The 14457-nt window shown below is 44.7% G+C and overlaps 1 protein-coding gene across 4 annotated transcripts in view; it reads left to right on the top strand.

Moving 5' to 3' along the window:
* LOC118084020 (hydroxylysine kinase) overlaps nt 1-13578 on the top strand; it is a 65621-nt gene extending 52043 nt beyond the window's left edge. Inside the window, exons 1-5 of one of the 4 annotated variants that reach the window (XM_060279088.1) lie at nt 3068-3245; nt 9465-9817; nt 10552-10694; nt 11265-11448; nt 12664-13578. In XM_060279088.1, the coding sequence (XP_060135071.1) occupies nt 9472-9817; nt 10552-10694; nt 11265-11448; nt 12664-13124 (1134 nt within the window). In that variant the 5' untranslated portion in view covers nt 3068-3245; nt 9465-9471 and the 3' untranslated portion in view covers nt 13125-13578. Of the gene's footprint in view, nt 1-3067; nt 3246-7347; nt 7659-9464; nt 9818-10551; nt 10695-11264; nt 11449-12663 lie in introns of those variants that run through there. The other 3 variants (XM_035114138.2, XM_060279087.1, XM_060279086.1) reach the window with 3 other exon arrangements.
* Nucleotides 13579-14457: the final 879 nt, after the last annotated feature.

Consider the following 14457-nt stretch of genomic DNA (forward strand, 5'->3'; position numbering starts at 1 on the left):
CGCCTGAATTAACACAAGTCCTTTGCCTATACTCAGCTTGAATTATTTTACTCAGCAATTCAAAGTATTGTGCAAATAAGAATATAGAGACGGAATAGTGTCATAACAGCTTAATTTCTTAAAGGAGATGTTTCAGTAGGGCATTTTATTGAAAAATAATATATATGTGATAAGAATAATATAGGAGAAAACTGGGTATTGAAACTTGCTTAATCTAAATCATATATCCCAGTTTACAGTGGCCCTTTAAAGTACGCTTCACGCAGAGTATACGCAGTCAGAAGTTGACCTGGCTAAGAAAACACCACCAAGAGCGTAGGGCATTATCTCCCTTAAATGAAACCCCTTACTAGCTGTACGCTTGTAAAAGCATACAGAAGAAAATACAAACGGTTGGGTTTCTTTAACTGAAAAACAAACTGACTCTAAAGAGACTTTAAACTAAAGATAAATGCTTTCTCTCTTAGCAACATTCCAACCTTCAACCCATTCCAAACCTCCCACAAACTCCCACATAACTCCCTTTAAACTACCCAAGAATTAACAGTAAACAAGCTTTATAACTAAGCAACTCTCATACTAAGATTCAACTGAGGAATCTCTTAAACTGAGAACAACTGAGAGAGTGATCTACTTAGAGATGAATCAAATGAAAGATCTAACTAAGAGATACAGAAGGCTTTCTGGCAGAGCCTTATATACAAAAAACAGAGCCCATGCCTGTGAGCAATTAACAGAAACACCGGCACCTGTTTCTCTTAAACAGACAGTATTTACATTAGGCCGGCTCTAAAGTAACTTGACTATTCAAAAAATCCAACACATTTCAGTTCAGAAAAGCTTTGATTCCTCTGTAAGAGCGGAATGTTAGTTATTGGTGCTCATGCAGCCAAACCTGTTTTTTGCTGCAGTAGCAGCACCAAAAAGGCCTCCCCAGAGTGCAAACTGGGGCAGTGTTTATGGAGGTTCTGAGCTGCCATGAGGAAAAGACCTCCCTCTCATCCTTGCTGATGTGGCCCAAAGGAAAGCAGTGCGGTAGTACATTTGGCCCAATCTGTGCAGATAGTTAACTTTCAAGCCTTATAGGGCAATAAAAGCTTTCTGAAACTGTGGCTCAGTTTATTCCAGGGGTTGGCAAAGCTGCAAAGCCTTGGTTGGTAAACTGCCCCCGAAATCTGGGGGCAGGCTGGAGTAGGCGCCATAGCTGCCAAGTATCCCGTTTCCGCCGGGAAAACCCCTTTTTTCCTACCGTTTCCCGGCGGTCTCCCGTTTAGCTTTTAATCCCGATATTCTCCCTTAAATCGGCTTCTGCCGGCGGCCATTTTTCTGGTGCCGCTTTGCCCTTCTATGGGCACCAGAAAATGGCGGCGCCGGCGCCAAAAGTCGCTTCCGCGCATGACCGGAAACGCGTAAAAGCGACTTCCGGTGGCGCTTTGCCCTTCTATGGGCATCAGAAAATGGCGGCGCCGGAAGTCGGAAGTCGTTTTTACATGTTTCCGGGCATGCGCGGAAGCGACTTACGGCGCCAGCGCTGCCATTTTCTGGTGCCCATAGAAGGGCAAAGCGCCACCGGAAGTCGCTTTTACTCAACTCCCGGTGTCGCGCGCTGCCGATCCCGGATCTTTCCGTCCAGGACTTGGCAGGTATGGTAGGCTCGTGGGTGCGGGCGGGCACACATGCGCACATCCCCGTTTCCTTGCTGCCAGAGGTGGCAGTGGAGGAGGTGTCTGCGGCTTCCTATTGGCTGCAGGAAGTTCCTGCAGCCAATAGGAAGCCACGGCTGCGTCATGGAAGTCAGTCCCCACACAGCAAGCCGGTGCCACGCTGCACCCGTTTAGCTCCATGCAGGGACTGACCGAGTGGGCGGGGGCTAGTTAAACAACCCCCCTCTGCCGGATGTGGCCCGGGGACCGTAATTTGCCGACCCCTGGTTTATTCTGTTATATGAAACAATGGAAATAGCCATCATGTTATAAAGACAGAAAGATAGGGATATCTGAGATTATTTAAGTAGTAATTTTATTAAATGGCACCTGTGCTCTTCAACACTGTATTTGACTAAAACAGCCACTAAATGCAAACAAAGTTGCTAATGGATTTCTTATGTCTTGTAACAGGCCAGTTCAGTTGCTTCAGTGTATCAGTAATCCTGGCCACGCCAGCTGTGAAGCCTGCTCCTGAAAACATGGTACCCTATGTTGCTTATATCATTGTTCAACTTTGTATAGTATGGAATGACATTTCTAAAGGGAGTCAGATATAAAAGCTCAACTAGCTTTGTGAAAGGCCTGTGTAGTTTAAACCCCCAGGCCTGCTACAAACTAGATCCAGACTAATTTAAATTCCACTTTCAAAGGGTCTACTTTCAGCATGAAAATCTTTGGGTCCAGTTCATAGAGAGAAGGGGCTGGAATGGAATGAAGAATCGAAAACTCTTCACCTACTGTTTGTCATCCAAGATAATGGAAAGATTTGATAGGCTGTTTTTGTTTATTTAGTGCATTTATATTCTGCCCTTCTTCCAAGGATCTCCAAGTGACAAACATGTTCTTCCCCCTGCCATTTACTTTCACAAAAATCCTGTGAGGTAAAAGCTAGACCGAGAGATACCTACTGGCCCAAGATTGCCTAGGGAGCTAAGTGGGGATTTGAACATGAGTCCAGGTCAACACTCCAACCTCTGCAACAAAAGTGGGGAACCTCTATCCCGTGGGTCAGATTTGGTAAGCGAGAACTCTCCATTTTAACTGCAAGGCTGTATTCTCCAAACCACACCCACCTGCCCCACATCTGACATAAGATGTGATGTTAGATGTGGGGTAGATGGCATGCCTGGGGCTGGAAAGAAGTCCCTATGCATCAGTTCCTTGGTTCACCCACTTGTCAGTCACCTGACATCATTATGGAGAGATAAAGATTTGGCCTGCCAGGCCAAAACTGTTGCCCAATCCTGCACTACACCACATTAGCTCTCTTGTTTCAGCTACTGATGAGGATAAATAAAAGGCCCATTACAGTCCCTGTAGTTAATGCTAAGCTTTCCCTTGTGCTCACTACTGCAGAGGACCTCAGCATCAGAGGAAGAGAAAATCCACACGCTTGAAGCAAGACCCAAAAATGCCACAGCGAATGATCTCTGGACAAAAAGGAGCAAGAAGTTCTCTACAACTAACAAGACTCTCCTGAAGTTGGCATCACTTGGTCAATCTTCCAAGTACAAACTCTTCAGGACAAGTTCAAGAGGGGTTTGTTTCATTTGAAGTTGCAATGGGATGTGGCATCACGCCTTGAAGGACTGTTTTGAAGGGACAAAATGTTATTGCACTGAATAAGTGGTTTTATTCCCTTACATATGGGAAACCGTTGGAGTTATTTAATAAAGGCAAAATCCAAATGCAGTAGGCATCAGATTAGTCTACCTGCTCTTGAAGGGTTTGATTTTACCCTTCTTAACATTTGATACGTTTCATAATTTTCGCAAGAAGCGGGCACATTAGGACCTTGCTAAGTACGTGCCAGGGGTACTTTTGCTGCTACCTCTATCACCTGCAATCATCACAGAGTGTTTAACAAACTATGAGCATGAGAGTGAGAAATTTAAATACGTTAGTGGACCTAATTTAGTAATGTTAGTTAATTTCAATGGGTCTGCTCTGAGTAATTGAATACCACCATTTTGTGTGCAAACATGAGCATGGCAAAAACTTTTTAAAGAGCCCCCCTCCCATGCACCCTCTATCCTTTTACTTGATCCTTTTAAAGCCTTTTCAAGTCCTCTTCTAGGCTTTTTCTTTATCTTTTATCTTCTATTCTTTTAATTACGTCTTAAACTTTTACTCGGAGGAATGAGGGAATGAGGGAGTGAGGGAGTTTCTAGCTATCTCCAGCTATACCACATCCATCTTGTGGCTGTCTCTCCCAGCGTATACTCCCTACATACTCCCTGTTGCAATTCCTCATTTACTGAACAGAACTGAATTGAATTTTAACCGAACTGAGGTTTCTTAACCCCAAGTGACCTTAAACAAATATGGTGACGACCCGGAGCGGATGTAAAACTTCAGGAACTACCTTGCTCGATGAAAGATAAAAAAAAGCTAATAAAGCTAATAAAGCTACTTTAAAGAAAGCACAATCTCTAAGGAAGGTGCAAACAAAAATTACTCGCTTCTACTCGAATAAGGGAAAAACTGAGATTACTAGAAACCAGCAGGATATAGAAACTCCTCCTCCCCCCTCCGTTACTAAGGCTTCGAGCTGCTACAACGATGGGCAGATCCTGCAGAGAAAAGACTGCGTCGAGGAAAGCCATAATAATGGATTAAATGCACTCAAAACATCCACAATTCTATCTGATACTGATGTTGCACCATCTCTGATTCTGAGTGCTAAACTCCAAGTTCCCCCTGAATTATCCCAAAACCAAATAATGGAGAACTTTATGCTAAAACAAATTTCAGATCTTTCTTCGGGAAATACCAGATCACTTAAAGGCTCCCTACCCCAGCCCCCGATGAGAGACGATGAGGAAGTTTCAATTATTAAATGGCTTGCCCTCTTAACTGAGGACATTGAACTTATAAAATCTTATTTGGCCATTTGCACGAAAACCCTGACCACCGTGATAGACATCTGTAAAATCTTCTGGACCCAGGTGGCGCTGTGGTTAAACCACTGAGCCTAGGGCTTGCTGATCAGATATATATGGGATCAAGGGACAGTGGGCTTTTTGGCAACAGCCACCTTATAAAGAGATTCTGACTCTGGCGTCATGATTATCATCATACCGTTCAACTTTGCATCCCAATAAACCAAATGATTTGTTTCCGTTGAAGTCCTGAGTCTGTAGTTTTCACTGGTTATGCTTCCTTCCTTGTTTCGGTGGGTTAATGGAGGACTCAGCTGAGGTCTTCACCTGAGTGGCCACTCCTTGCTTCTCCAGCACAAGCTGAGGCAGGCCCCAGTCCTGCAAAGCACTACAGGCCCCAGAGCCTGACTCCTGCCCATACTCCTGACAACATACAAATTATTTGAGTTACAAAGGGGAAAAGTGGGGGCGAATTTCTTCGACTTATGATCGGGCCCTCACTGCCGCCGCTGCGCTGCCCCACGCTCGCCGCCACTGCATCTGCCGACCTCGCGTGGGATTGAGCCCTCGCTGGCTCCACCGGGTCTTTTGGCCACCCGCGCTACTTTGCCACCTCCTTCACTGGCCTCCTGCCGCCCGCGCTACCTGCCAATCTGGCCCTATGACCGGATCGGCAGGTGGGGAGGCCGGCGGCTGTGGCGGCAATGGGCCGGATCCGGCCCTATGGCCAGATCGGGCCCTCGCTTCCGCCGCCGCTGGCCTCCTGCCGACCCCCAGCTGCCGATCCGGCCATAGGGCTGGATCGGGCCCTCGCAGCTGCCGCCACTGGTCTCCCACCAGCCTTTAAAGTGCCTTTTTTTTAAGGCCCCGAAACAAATTAATCCATTCCCAATGCATTCCTATGGGAAACATCGTTTCAACTTACGAATGTTTCTACTTACGAATGTGCATTCGGAACGGATTAAATTCGTAAGTAGAAGTTCCACTGTACGTGTCTTTCACAAACCCACAGACCGCAACTCCATGCTTCATGCACTTTCATTCCATCCACCTCATTTACTTAGAAATCTTCCGTACGGCCAATATTTACGATTAAAGAGAAACTCTTCATTACACCAGGATTTTAACATCTCTGCTAGGAAGATGACTGCTTCCCTTGTCCAACGCAGATACTCGCAGAAAACACTAAGTGAAGCGCTAAGGAGAACGGAAAAGATAAATAGACAAGATCTATTTAAATCGCGCCCGGACAAGTTGAATAATACTTGCATCACTTCCACTTTACAATATACATCTCGCACATCTGCTATTAAAGCCATTGTTTACAAACACTGGCATTTACTCTCCAACATTCCTGGCTGTCAAAAAACACCTCTTTTCGGACTTAGAAAAACACAATCCTTCAAAGATTTTTTGGTAAAATCAGATATACTTCCGAAAACCACAACAAGAGAAGATCTTCCCTTTGGCCACTTCAAATGTGGAAGATGCAATGTATGCAAATATTCTTTGCAGGTAAAGGAGTTTTCTGATCAACACCCCAAGTTTAAGTTCACTATCAAACATTTTAGTAACTGTAATACTAAAAATTGCATATATGCATGGATTTGCCCATGCCAAAAAATGTATATTGGCAAATGCTCTAGGCCTATAAAACTCAGAATAAGCGAACATCGCTCTAGGATCCGTAATCACATCTTGGAGGCGCCACTAGTCGAGCATTACACTCAGTTCAAACATACAGAGGATGGCTTTTCATTTTTTGTAATATGGACATTACCGCAAACCTGCTTTCACCGAAAGAATAACGACAGACTCCTTCTTCATTCAACAAGAATCTAAATTTATTCATCTCTTCAACACATTACATCCATGGGGCTTGAACAACAGTCTTGACTTTATAGCATTTTTATAATTATCTTTGGATCTGGATACCACATTGAGTTCAACCATGTTTCTCTGCCTTTAAATTATCTTAGCACATTCTAGTATTCTTAGATGTAATACTGTTCCTTTAATTTTGCAGCAAACCACACCTTTTGTCTTATTTAAATGCTGCAAACAGTTAGCAAGTCAAACACACTTGGTACACTCTGACCATTAAAACATTGGTAAGCTACCTCTATCTATTATAAGCGATATAACTTTGTATTTAGAAAACCACATGTATTTTTGGTGTAAGGACAATTACTTTAAGATGTTTTATCATTTAAAGCATAGGCAAGCTACCTCTGTCCATTATAAGCGGCTTAACTTTGTATTTAGAAAACAGAATGTAATTTTGGTGCAAGGATAGTTATTCTTAGATATACCTTCAGGGTTCATTTAAAACATAGTTATCTCTGTCTTTTACAAACCATAAAATTTTGTGTTTAGAAATCAGAACGTATTTTTGTTATAAGGATAATTACTCTTAAGATTTCTTTCTAATGTTCAAATTTCAACATTCCAGCTGATGAAGAATTAGCGAAACAGGGCCTTGTCCCGGGATTTTTTTCACTTGAATGAATTTTTATTTGCCTCACTATCATATTGGAATTGATTCCTATTTGAATTCATCCTATCATTACTTAAATAAAACCTTTTGAAGACTCACTTGAAATTCATCTTCCGAGTTCTTGCAATTTACTGTTTATTTCCTAACGGAAATCATGGCCACACTTTTACTTTCAGAGTGGGCGGACACACACACAGAGTGGAAATGAATGGGTTGGGGGGCGGGGGGGGAGGCTGCTTGTTTGCAACCAATCGGAAGCTTCCTTCTAAGCTTTCTCAGACAGTTAAAAAAAGACCTTTGCATTTCATGCTGGGAGAGGCGCAGAAAGGAGCCCACGTCAGAGAACTTCCGCAGGAGCGAAACCTCAGCTCTGTTCGCAGCAGATCTTCTCCTTTCAACGTGCAGAGCCTTTCCCAGGAGGAACTCCAGCGCCTCCTGCTGGACTTTGGTGTGCTTGTGCGCCACGCTCAAAAACTTAAGTTAGATATATCATTTCTCAGCTGTCAGTTCAGTGTGCAGCCTACTTACTAAAAAAAGTAGCAAGAAAGAAGGAAAGCATTCCTGGTTGTCTTGGTAAGAGAACTTTCATTGGGGAAATACTTGTGAATTGAAATAGCACAGTGAATTTGATCATGCTTCGTGTGTGAATTGGCTTACCAATGGCAGATTGTTTGTGCTATCAAGTACTTACTTGTGCGTGTGAATGATCTCTGTGGTGTATGGGGTAGTACCTCTGGGGGGGGGACACGTTGTGCTCTTTCTGGGGTAGTTTGTCCACCTTTGGTCCCCCCCTGCACTTAACTCTCCCCTGGGGTTCCTAGAAGCTATCAGCAGGTGACAGCAGCCACATTCCCAGCAAGGACTTTGACTGGCCACCTGTTCCAGGTGAAGGCCTCCAAGTGGTCTCAAATCCTCAGTGAGTCAGGGACTTCCTCTGCATGCAAAGACAGAGTCTGGCAGATTGAGCAGACGAGACCCAGAGTGGGTCCAACAGACAAGAAGGCAATTTCTGTCTGTGCTGTAGAGGGAAGCAAGGGGCAGGTGCGGCTCTGGTGCCTTGCGGGACATCTTCGGGAGAAGAAAAGGCTAAGGAGTAAAGCCTACACAAATCTGGAGCAGAGTCTCTAAGACGCTGGGGTGTTTCCTGTTTCCTCCTTCCAGCAACACCTGCAGCCAAGCTGGTGCTCTGCTTTCCTTTGGACCCCAGCAGGGAGGCCAAGAGGGGATCTTGTCTGGGCAGCCCAGGACCTCAATGCACACTAACAAGGCTTGTGCCCTGGAGAGGTCATTTTGGTGCTGTTCACACAGCAGTATGACTTCACCCCCCCCAGGTGAAAATCCCTGATCCAGTGGTGGGACTTTGTTGTTGTTGTTGTTTAGTCGTGTCCAACTCTTTGTGACCCCATGGACCAGAGCACGCCAGGCACTCCTGTCTTCCACTGCCTCCCGCAGTTTGGTCAGGCTCATGTTCGTAGCTTCGAGAACACTGTCCAACCATCTCGTCCTCTGTCGTCCCCTTCTCCTTGTGCCCTCAATCTTTCCCAGCATCAGGGTCTTTTCCAGGGAGTCTTCTCTTCTCATGAGGTGGCCAAAGTATTGGAGCCTCAGCTTCACGATCTGTCCTTCCAGTGAGCACTCAGGGCTGATTTCCTTCAGAATGGATAGGTTTGATCTTCTTGCAGTCCATGGGACTCTCAAGAGTCTCCTCCAGCACCATAATTCAAAAGCATCAATTCTTCGGCGATCAGCCTTCTTTATGGTCCAGCTCTCACTTCCATACATCACTACTGGGAAAACCATAGTTTTAACTATACGGACCTTTGTTGGCAAGGTGATGTCTCTGCTTTTTATGATTCTGTCTAGGTTTGTCATTGCTTTTCTCCCAAGAAGCAGTGGAAGAAGAAGGTGGGACTCTAGCCACCTTTTAAAACCCAGAAATAAATTTGTCTGTTCCACCACCCCCAGGCAACTTAACTTGTCACCATTGCTGCAAATTCCATAAGTTATGTGCAATGTGAAGGATAGTTGTACCCCGCTGTTGTTACATGTAAGGTTTTTTTTTTTAAATGTACAAAGGTTAGGAAGCTTCTCACTTTGTTTAACAGAGTCCAAGGGTCTCTGTGTCCTTGGAGAGTTATGCAGTAGAATTTTCAACAGTGGGACCTGTTATCAAAATAGGATCTCCCTGAGAAGAAAATAATAAAACTCTTGTTTGCTGCCAACTTTTATCATTCAGCTGACAAACTCCTAGAGGACTACATCCAGAATTCTGATTTAAGGCATTGCATGCACAGTAGCTTACCTGCAAAACTCAATCTAAATGTTCTGTTCTTTGTCATTATTGATTATTGTTATTACTATATTACTATCTCCTTACAGGTGCACAATGTCGGCTGAAAATAAGCAACAGCCTCTTAAGAAGCCAGAATTCAGCAAACAGCAAGCCACTGAATTGGTCCAAAAGATATTCGGATTAACTGTGTCAGAGCTCAAACCATTGCCGAGCTATGATGATCAGAATTTCTACGTGTGTGCTGCTGCTGCTGCACTCGAAGGGAAAGCAGAGTGCGCCCAGAATTTTGTCCTCAAAATAACCAATTGTGAAGACAGCCAGAACTCTGAACTCATCGAGGTGCAGACCCGGGTCATGATATTCCTGAATGGCGAGGGCTTTCCCGTGCAAACTCCTCATTCCACAAAAGAGGGCGGAATAATGTTTCTGGAATCCGTAGGTGAGGGGGTTGAAGATGCATTCTACATTGCTATTCTGCTGGTGCCAGCTTCTTCTTGCAAGGAGCCTGGGCCTCTCTCTTCCCCCTGCAGCTTGTGTGGCTGCACGGAAATAAGATCCCTGTTGATCAGAGCAAAGGCCCATCAAGTCCAGCGGGAGACCAAGCTGCCTTTGAGCAGCTCACAAGCAGAACAGGAGGGCAACTGCAGCCTCCCTGCTTGTGATCCCATACCCTCCAACATTTCTCTGATGCAAATAGGGGTGTCCTGTTCAACAACAACAACAATTGTTTATACCCTGCCCATCTGGCTGGGATGCTCCAGTCGCTCTAAGAAGCTTCCAACATGTATAAAAACATTATAAAACATTAAACATTATAAAATCTCCCCGTAGAGGGCTGCCTTCAGATGCCTTCTAAAGGTTGTACAGTTACTTATCTTCTTGGTGCCAACATTTCGCCAATGAAAACAGGGACATCCTAACAAAAAGCAGGACATTCCAGGATCAAATCAGAAACTGGGTGGCTTCTGTAAACCTGGGACTGTCCCTGGAAAATAGGAATGTGATTGTATTGCATTTGTTTTTGAAACTATGTCATTTATATTTTGATATTTTTATTATTACTGTTTTTAAAGTCAGTTTTTTTTATTGCTGTGATATCCTTTTGTGTAAACAACTTAGAGCTCTTCTGTATGTGAATCTTGCTGAATAAAATGAAATCTCTTTGCTTCTTAGATACTGGCTCTGCCAAAAGCGCATATATAGTGCGGCTGTTGAGCTACCTCCCAGGCAAAACAGTGGCCACGATCCGCACGAGTCCTCCTCTTCTGTATGAACTTGGGCGGATGGCAGCCAGGATGGACAAAACGCTCACGGAGGTGAGATTTGGGAGTATGCCTTAGGTTTAGGTGAGCCCCGTAACTAAGCGCCTCATCACTTAGACTAGCTGCTATTTTAATTTTCAGCAATGCCATGGAGTAAGCCAGGGGCATTGTGGGGAATGATTGTGGGGCCTAGAGCCAGCTGTTCAACGCTGCTCAGGACGCCAGCAGTTTGGGTGCCGGGGGGGGGTGTCAACCTGGGATTTGGGTGGGCTAAACATTTTTTGTTGACTTTATATCGCTTTTATGTCCGTCTGCTGGTGCCAATCTGTAACCATTTGGCAGTGTGAGATATTTGGCTCCAATATGTGGGTAACGGAGAAAGCTGAAAATGCTCACATTGAAGGGGGAGGGGGTGAAAATGCAGGTGGTCTTGGGTTCAGGGCCCAGCAGTATTTCCAGGTTGGAAAGGGTTAAGACCTCTACCCGAAACTCTGGACAGCCACTGGTATGAGAAGATAGAAGGGATCACTGCAACACTGCCCATATGCACTCAGTGGTTTTCTTTTTGTTTTAATTGAAACAATGTGTTCCTGTCCCCCCCCCCATTCACCCGCTGCCCAAAAGAAATTCCAGCATCCGTTGACGAGAAGTCTCCACCGAGGTGGCTTCATCTGGAATCTGGCTAATGTCCCTCTTGTGGAGCAATACATCCATGAGTTGTGCTGCAGCGATTACATGGATGCAGTGAAATGGGCCATTGATCAGTTTAGGCGTAAAATAGTGCCAAACCTACGCTCCTTTCGGCCCTGTAAGTATCTTTTTAAAGAATGCACTGTGATATAGTTGTTGTTATTTGCAGAGGCATACCTAGGGTCCATTACGCCCTTGGCAAGGAGCTGTACCAGCACCCCACCCCCCGAAAAAAAACCCACTTTACGAGAAGGTGCGAGGATGGGAAGCTCCTCCTGCAGTTGATCTCCCTGCGACACTGGCATTGCCTGCAGTAACACACATATAAGTCATGCATGCCATAGTCTGATAGGTAATTTATGCAGGAGGGGGGGGCATGGCTTGCGCCCCTGGCGGAGGCTGGTTTCACCACCCCTAGGTGTGCCTCTGACTATTTGATTTTAATTCTGCTAAGTGTTTTCTGTGTGCCTGAGGGAGGTGGGGTGGGGAGAGAGGGGCTTCATGCATTTGGTAGCTCTATCTTCCCTGTGATACAGTTGTATACAGTGCTCAGTTGTATATTTGGCCCCAAATTAGATTAAAATAGTGAGCCTTAAAGTACATGCTCCACTGAACTCTGGATAACTGATTTCTGCAGAGACGGGCATCAAATTGCATTGCAAGGCAGGGCATATATTATTTGAAGCAGACCATTCCCTCCCTTCCAAATGTTCAGGCCCATACTTTTTCAGTCCAAACAACATCAACATAAGAAGACCCTGCAGGATCAGGCCAGTGGCCCATCTAGTCCAACATCCTGTTCTTACTGTGGCCAACCAGATGCCCATTGTGGGAAGCCTGCAAGCAAACTCTGAACACAAAAGCAGTCGCCTCCCCTCCTGCGCTTGCCAGCAACTATGGAGGCAGAGGAAAGGGCCATCCTGGCTAGTAGCTGCCAACAGCCCTCTTGTCGATGAATTTGTGCAATCCTCTTTTAAAGCCATCCAAATTGGTGGTCGTCACTGCCTCCTGTGGGAGGGAGTTCCATAGTTCCATTCCATGCACAAGTGGGAGGTATTAGCAGGCTTGGGGAAAACTCCAAGGGTTACAGAAGTGCAAAAAGTAATCTAGGGGGGGGGAGCTCTAAGGGGAAGGGGAGCTCAGCCCCAAAAGACATCCCAGTGAGGATTGAGCATCCTCGTTGGCCTAGCAGTTGGGGAGTGGAAACGGAGAACTGGGAAACGGGATAATGACATGGAGTGACTGGAATCCTGAACAGAAGCATTCAACACTGCAACATTCTGTTACATGCCCCACTTGAATGATATCACAGTTTTTCTTCGTTCACTTTCAGGTATCATTCATGGAGATCTCAATGACCACAATATTCTAGTAGATACCGATGTTACTTCCCCTAAAGGCTCACAGTACAGGGTGTCTGGTATTTTGGACTTTAGCGACATGAGCTATGGCTACTACGTGTTTGAAGTGGCGATACTCATCATGTACATGATGATTGAAAGCAAGGATCCCCTCAGCGTGGGAGGCCATGTTCTCGCCGGATATGAAAGCGTCGTCCCGCTGACAGAGGAGGAGCGAGGTGCCCTGTTTCTTCTAGTGACTGGGAGGTTTGCTCAGTCTCTCGTGATGGCTGCCCACACCACCCTCCTGCAGCCCGAGAACAAAGAGTACCTGATGACCACGTCCAAGACAGGATGGAAGCGCCTGCAGGTGCTCTTTGAGATAGGCCAAAAGGCTGTGGAGATGATCTGGTTTAACACAGCAGAAGCGTATGCCAAAAAAGGGCCCTCCTAAATGTTGGGTTAGGTGGTCACTCAGATTCACACGGTTTTAAAATAGGGCTCTGCCCAGATTAAAGTTTCAATACTGCTACCTGAATGAATTATGCCAATACTTATTTATCCTTTGTATAATTTCATCCTGCTTCCAAAATCTAGTTTTTCAAAGAATTTTAGTTTGATTCCATTGGTCAGAGCCAGCACACAGAGGCCTCCAGGCTTGTTTGCTTTTTTCCTCCTCCCCCCACAACCCCCTTGCCTTTTGTGCCCTTGATTGTAAGCCTGTAGGCAGGGACCAAATTTTTACTGTAAGCTGCTTTGGAAGCCTAATTTCATCTGAAGAGTAGGATGAAAATCACTTTAAATAAATATTTTTGGGAAAGCTTATTATTCTATTGCTGGACCTTTCCTTCAAATATCTGAAGGCACTTTGTAGCCCCGAGAGCTCCTGACTAGCCCAAGGTCTTTGCCTCCGTTTGCTGGGCAGAGTGGTTGGGGAAACACAACCAGAAGGGTGGGGTAGAAATAATAAATTATTATTACTATTACTATTACTATTACTATTATTATTATAAATATTGAAGCTGAGTAGTTGTGATTCCTACCCGAATTCCCTTCCCTGTATAGGGAAGTTTTTAATGTCTTCCTGTGTTTTAATTTGTTGCAAGCTGCCCAGAGTCAGATGGGTGGCATATAATGAATATATTATTATTTATTTATTTATTTATTTATTTATTTATTGACACATTGAGGATAGATAAGAAAAACAAGTTATAACAATATTTATACCAGCCTTTCCATTAAAAAGCTCAAGTACAACAATTTAAAACAAGATAAAACAATTTATTAATATGATTTAGAGTACAGTGAAGGGTTGTTTGAAACATGGTGGCATTATTATTATTATTATTATTACTACAGTATTACATTCATTTCCCATTTTTTTTTGCCAAAGAGCTCCAAGTGGTGCACATACTTCTCTGCTTCTCTGTTTTATCCTCACAATGACCCTGTGAGGTAGGTTAGGCTGTGAGGCAGTGACTGGCCCAAGCTGCCCGGTTGGGGAGCTTTGAACCCTGCTCTTTTCCCAGGCAGCCCTCAAAGGTTGCATCTATATGCAGAAATTAGCATATGCATATTTTGTGCACATTTGGGTTTTCTGTTTTTCATGACAACTTTCCTTTGGGTGCTGGGACAAGGAAGTAGCCCTTCGTTGGAAGTGACTCTTACCCCAGACTCAGCTGCTTTCCCCCCCAAAAGTCCAAATATCAGCCACACTGCAAATGGGACACACTGGGACAACCAATGAAAGAGAATTTTGTATTTTAGAAGACATCAGAAGGCAGCCC

The sequence above is a fragment of the Zootoca vivipara genome, chromosome 9, assembly GCF_963506605.1.
Source record: "Zootoca vivipara chromosome 9, rZooViv1.1, whole genome shotgun sequence".
NCBI lineage: Eukaryota > Metazoa > Chordata > Lepidosauria > Squamata > Lacertidae > Zootoca > Zootoca vivipara.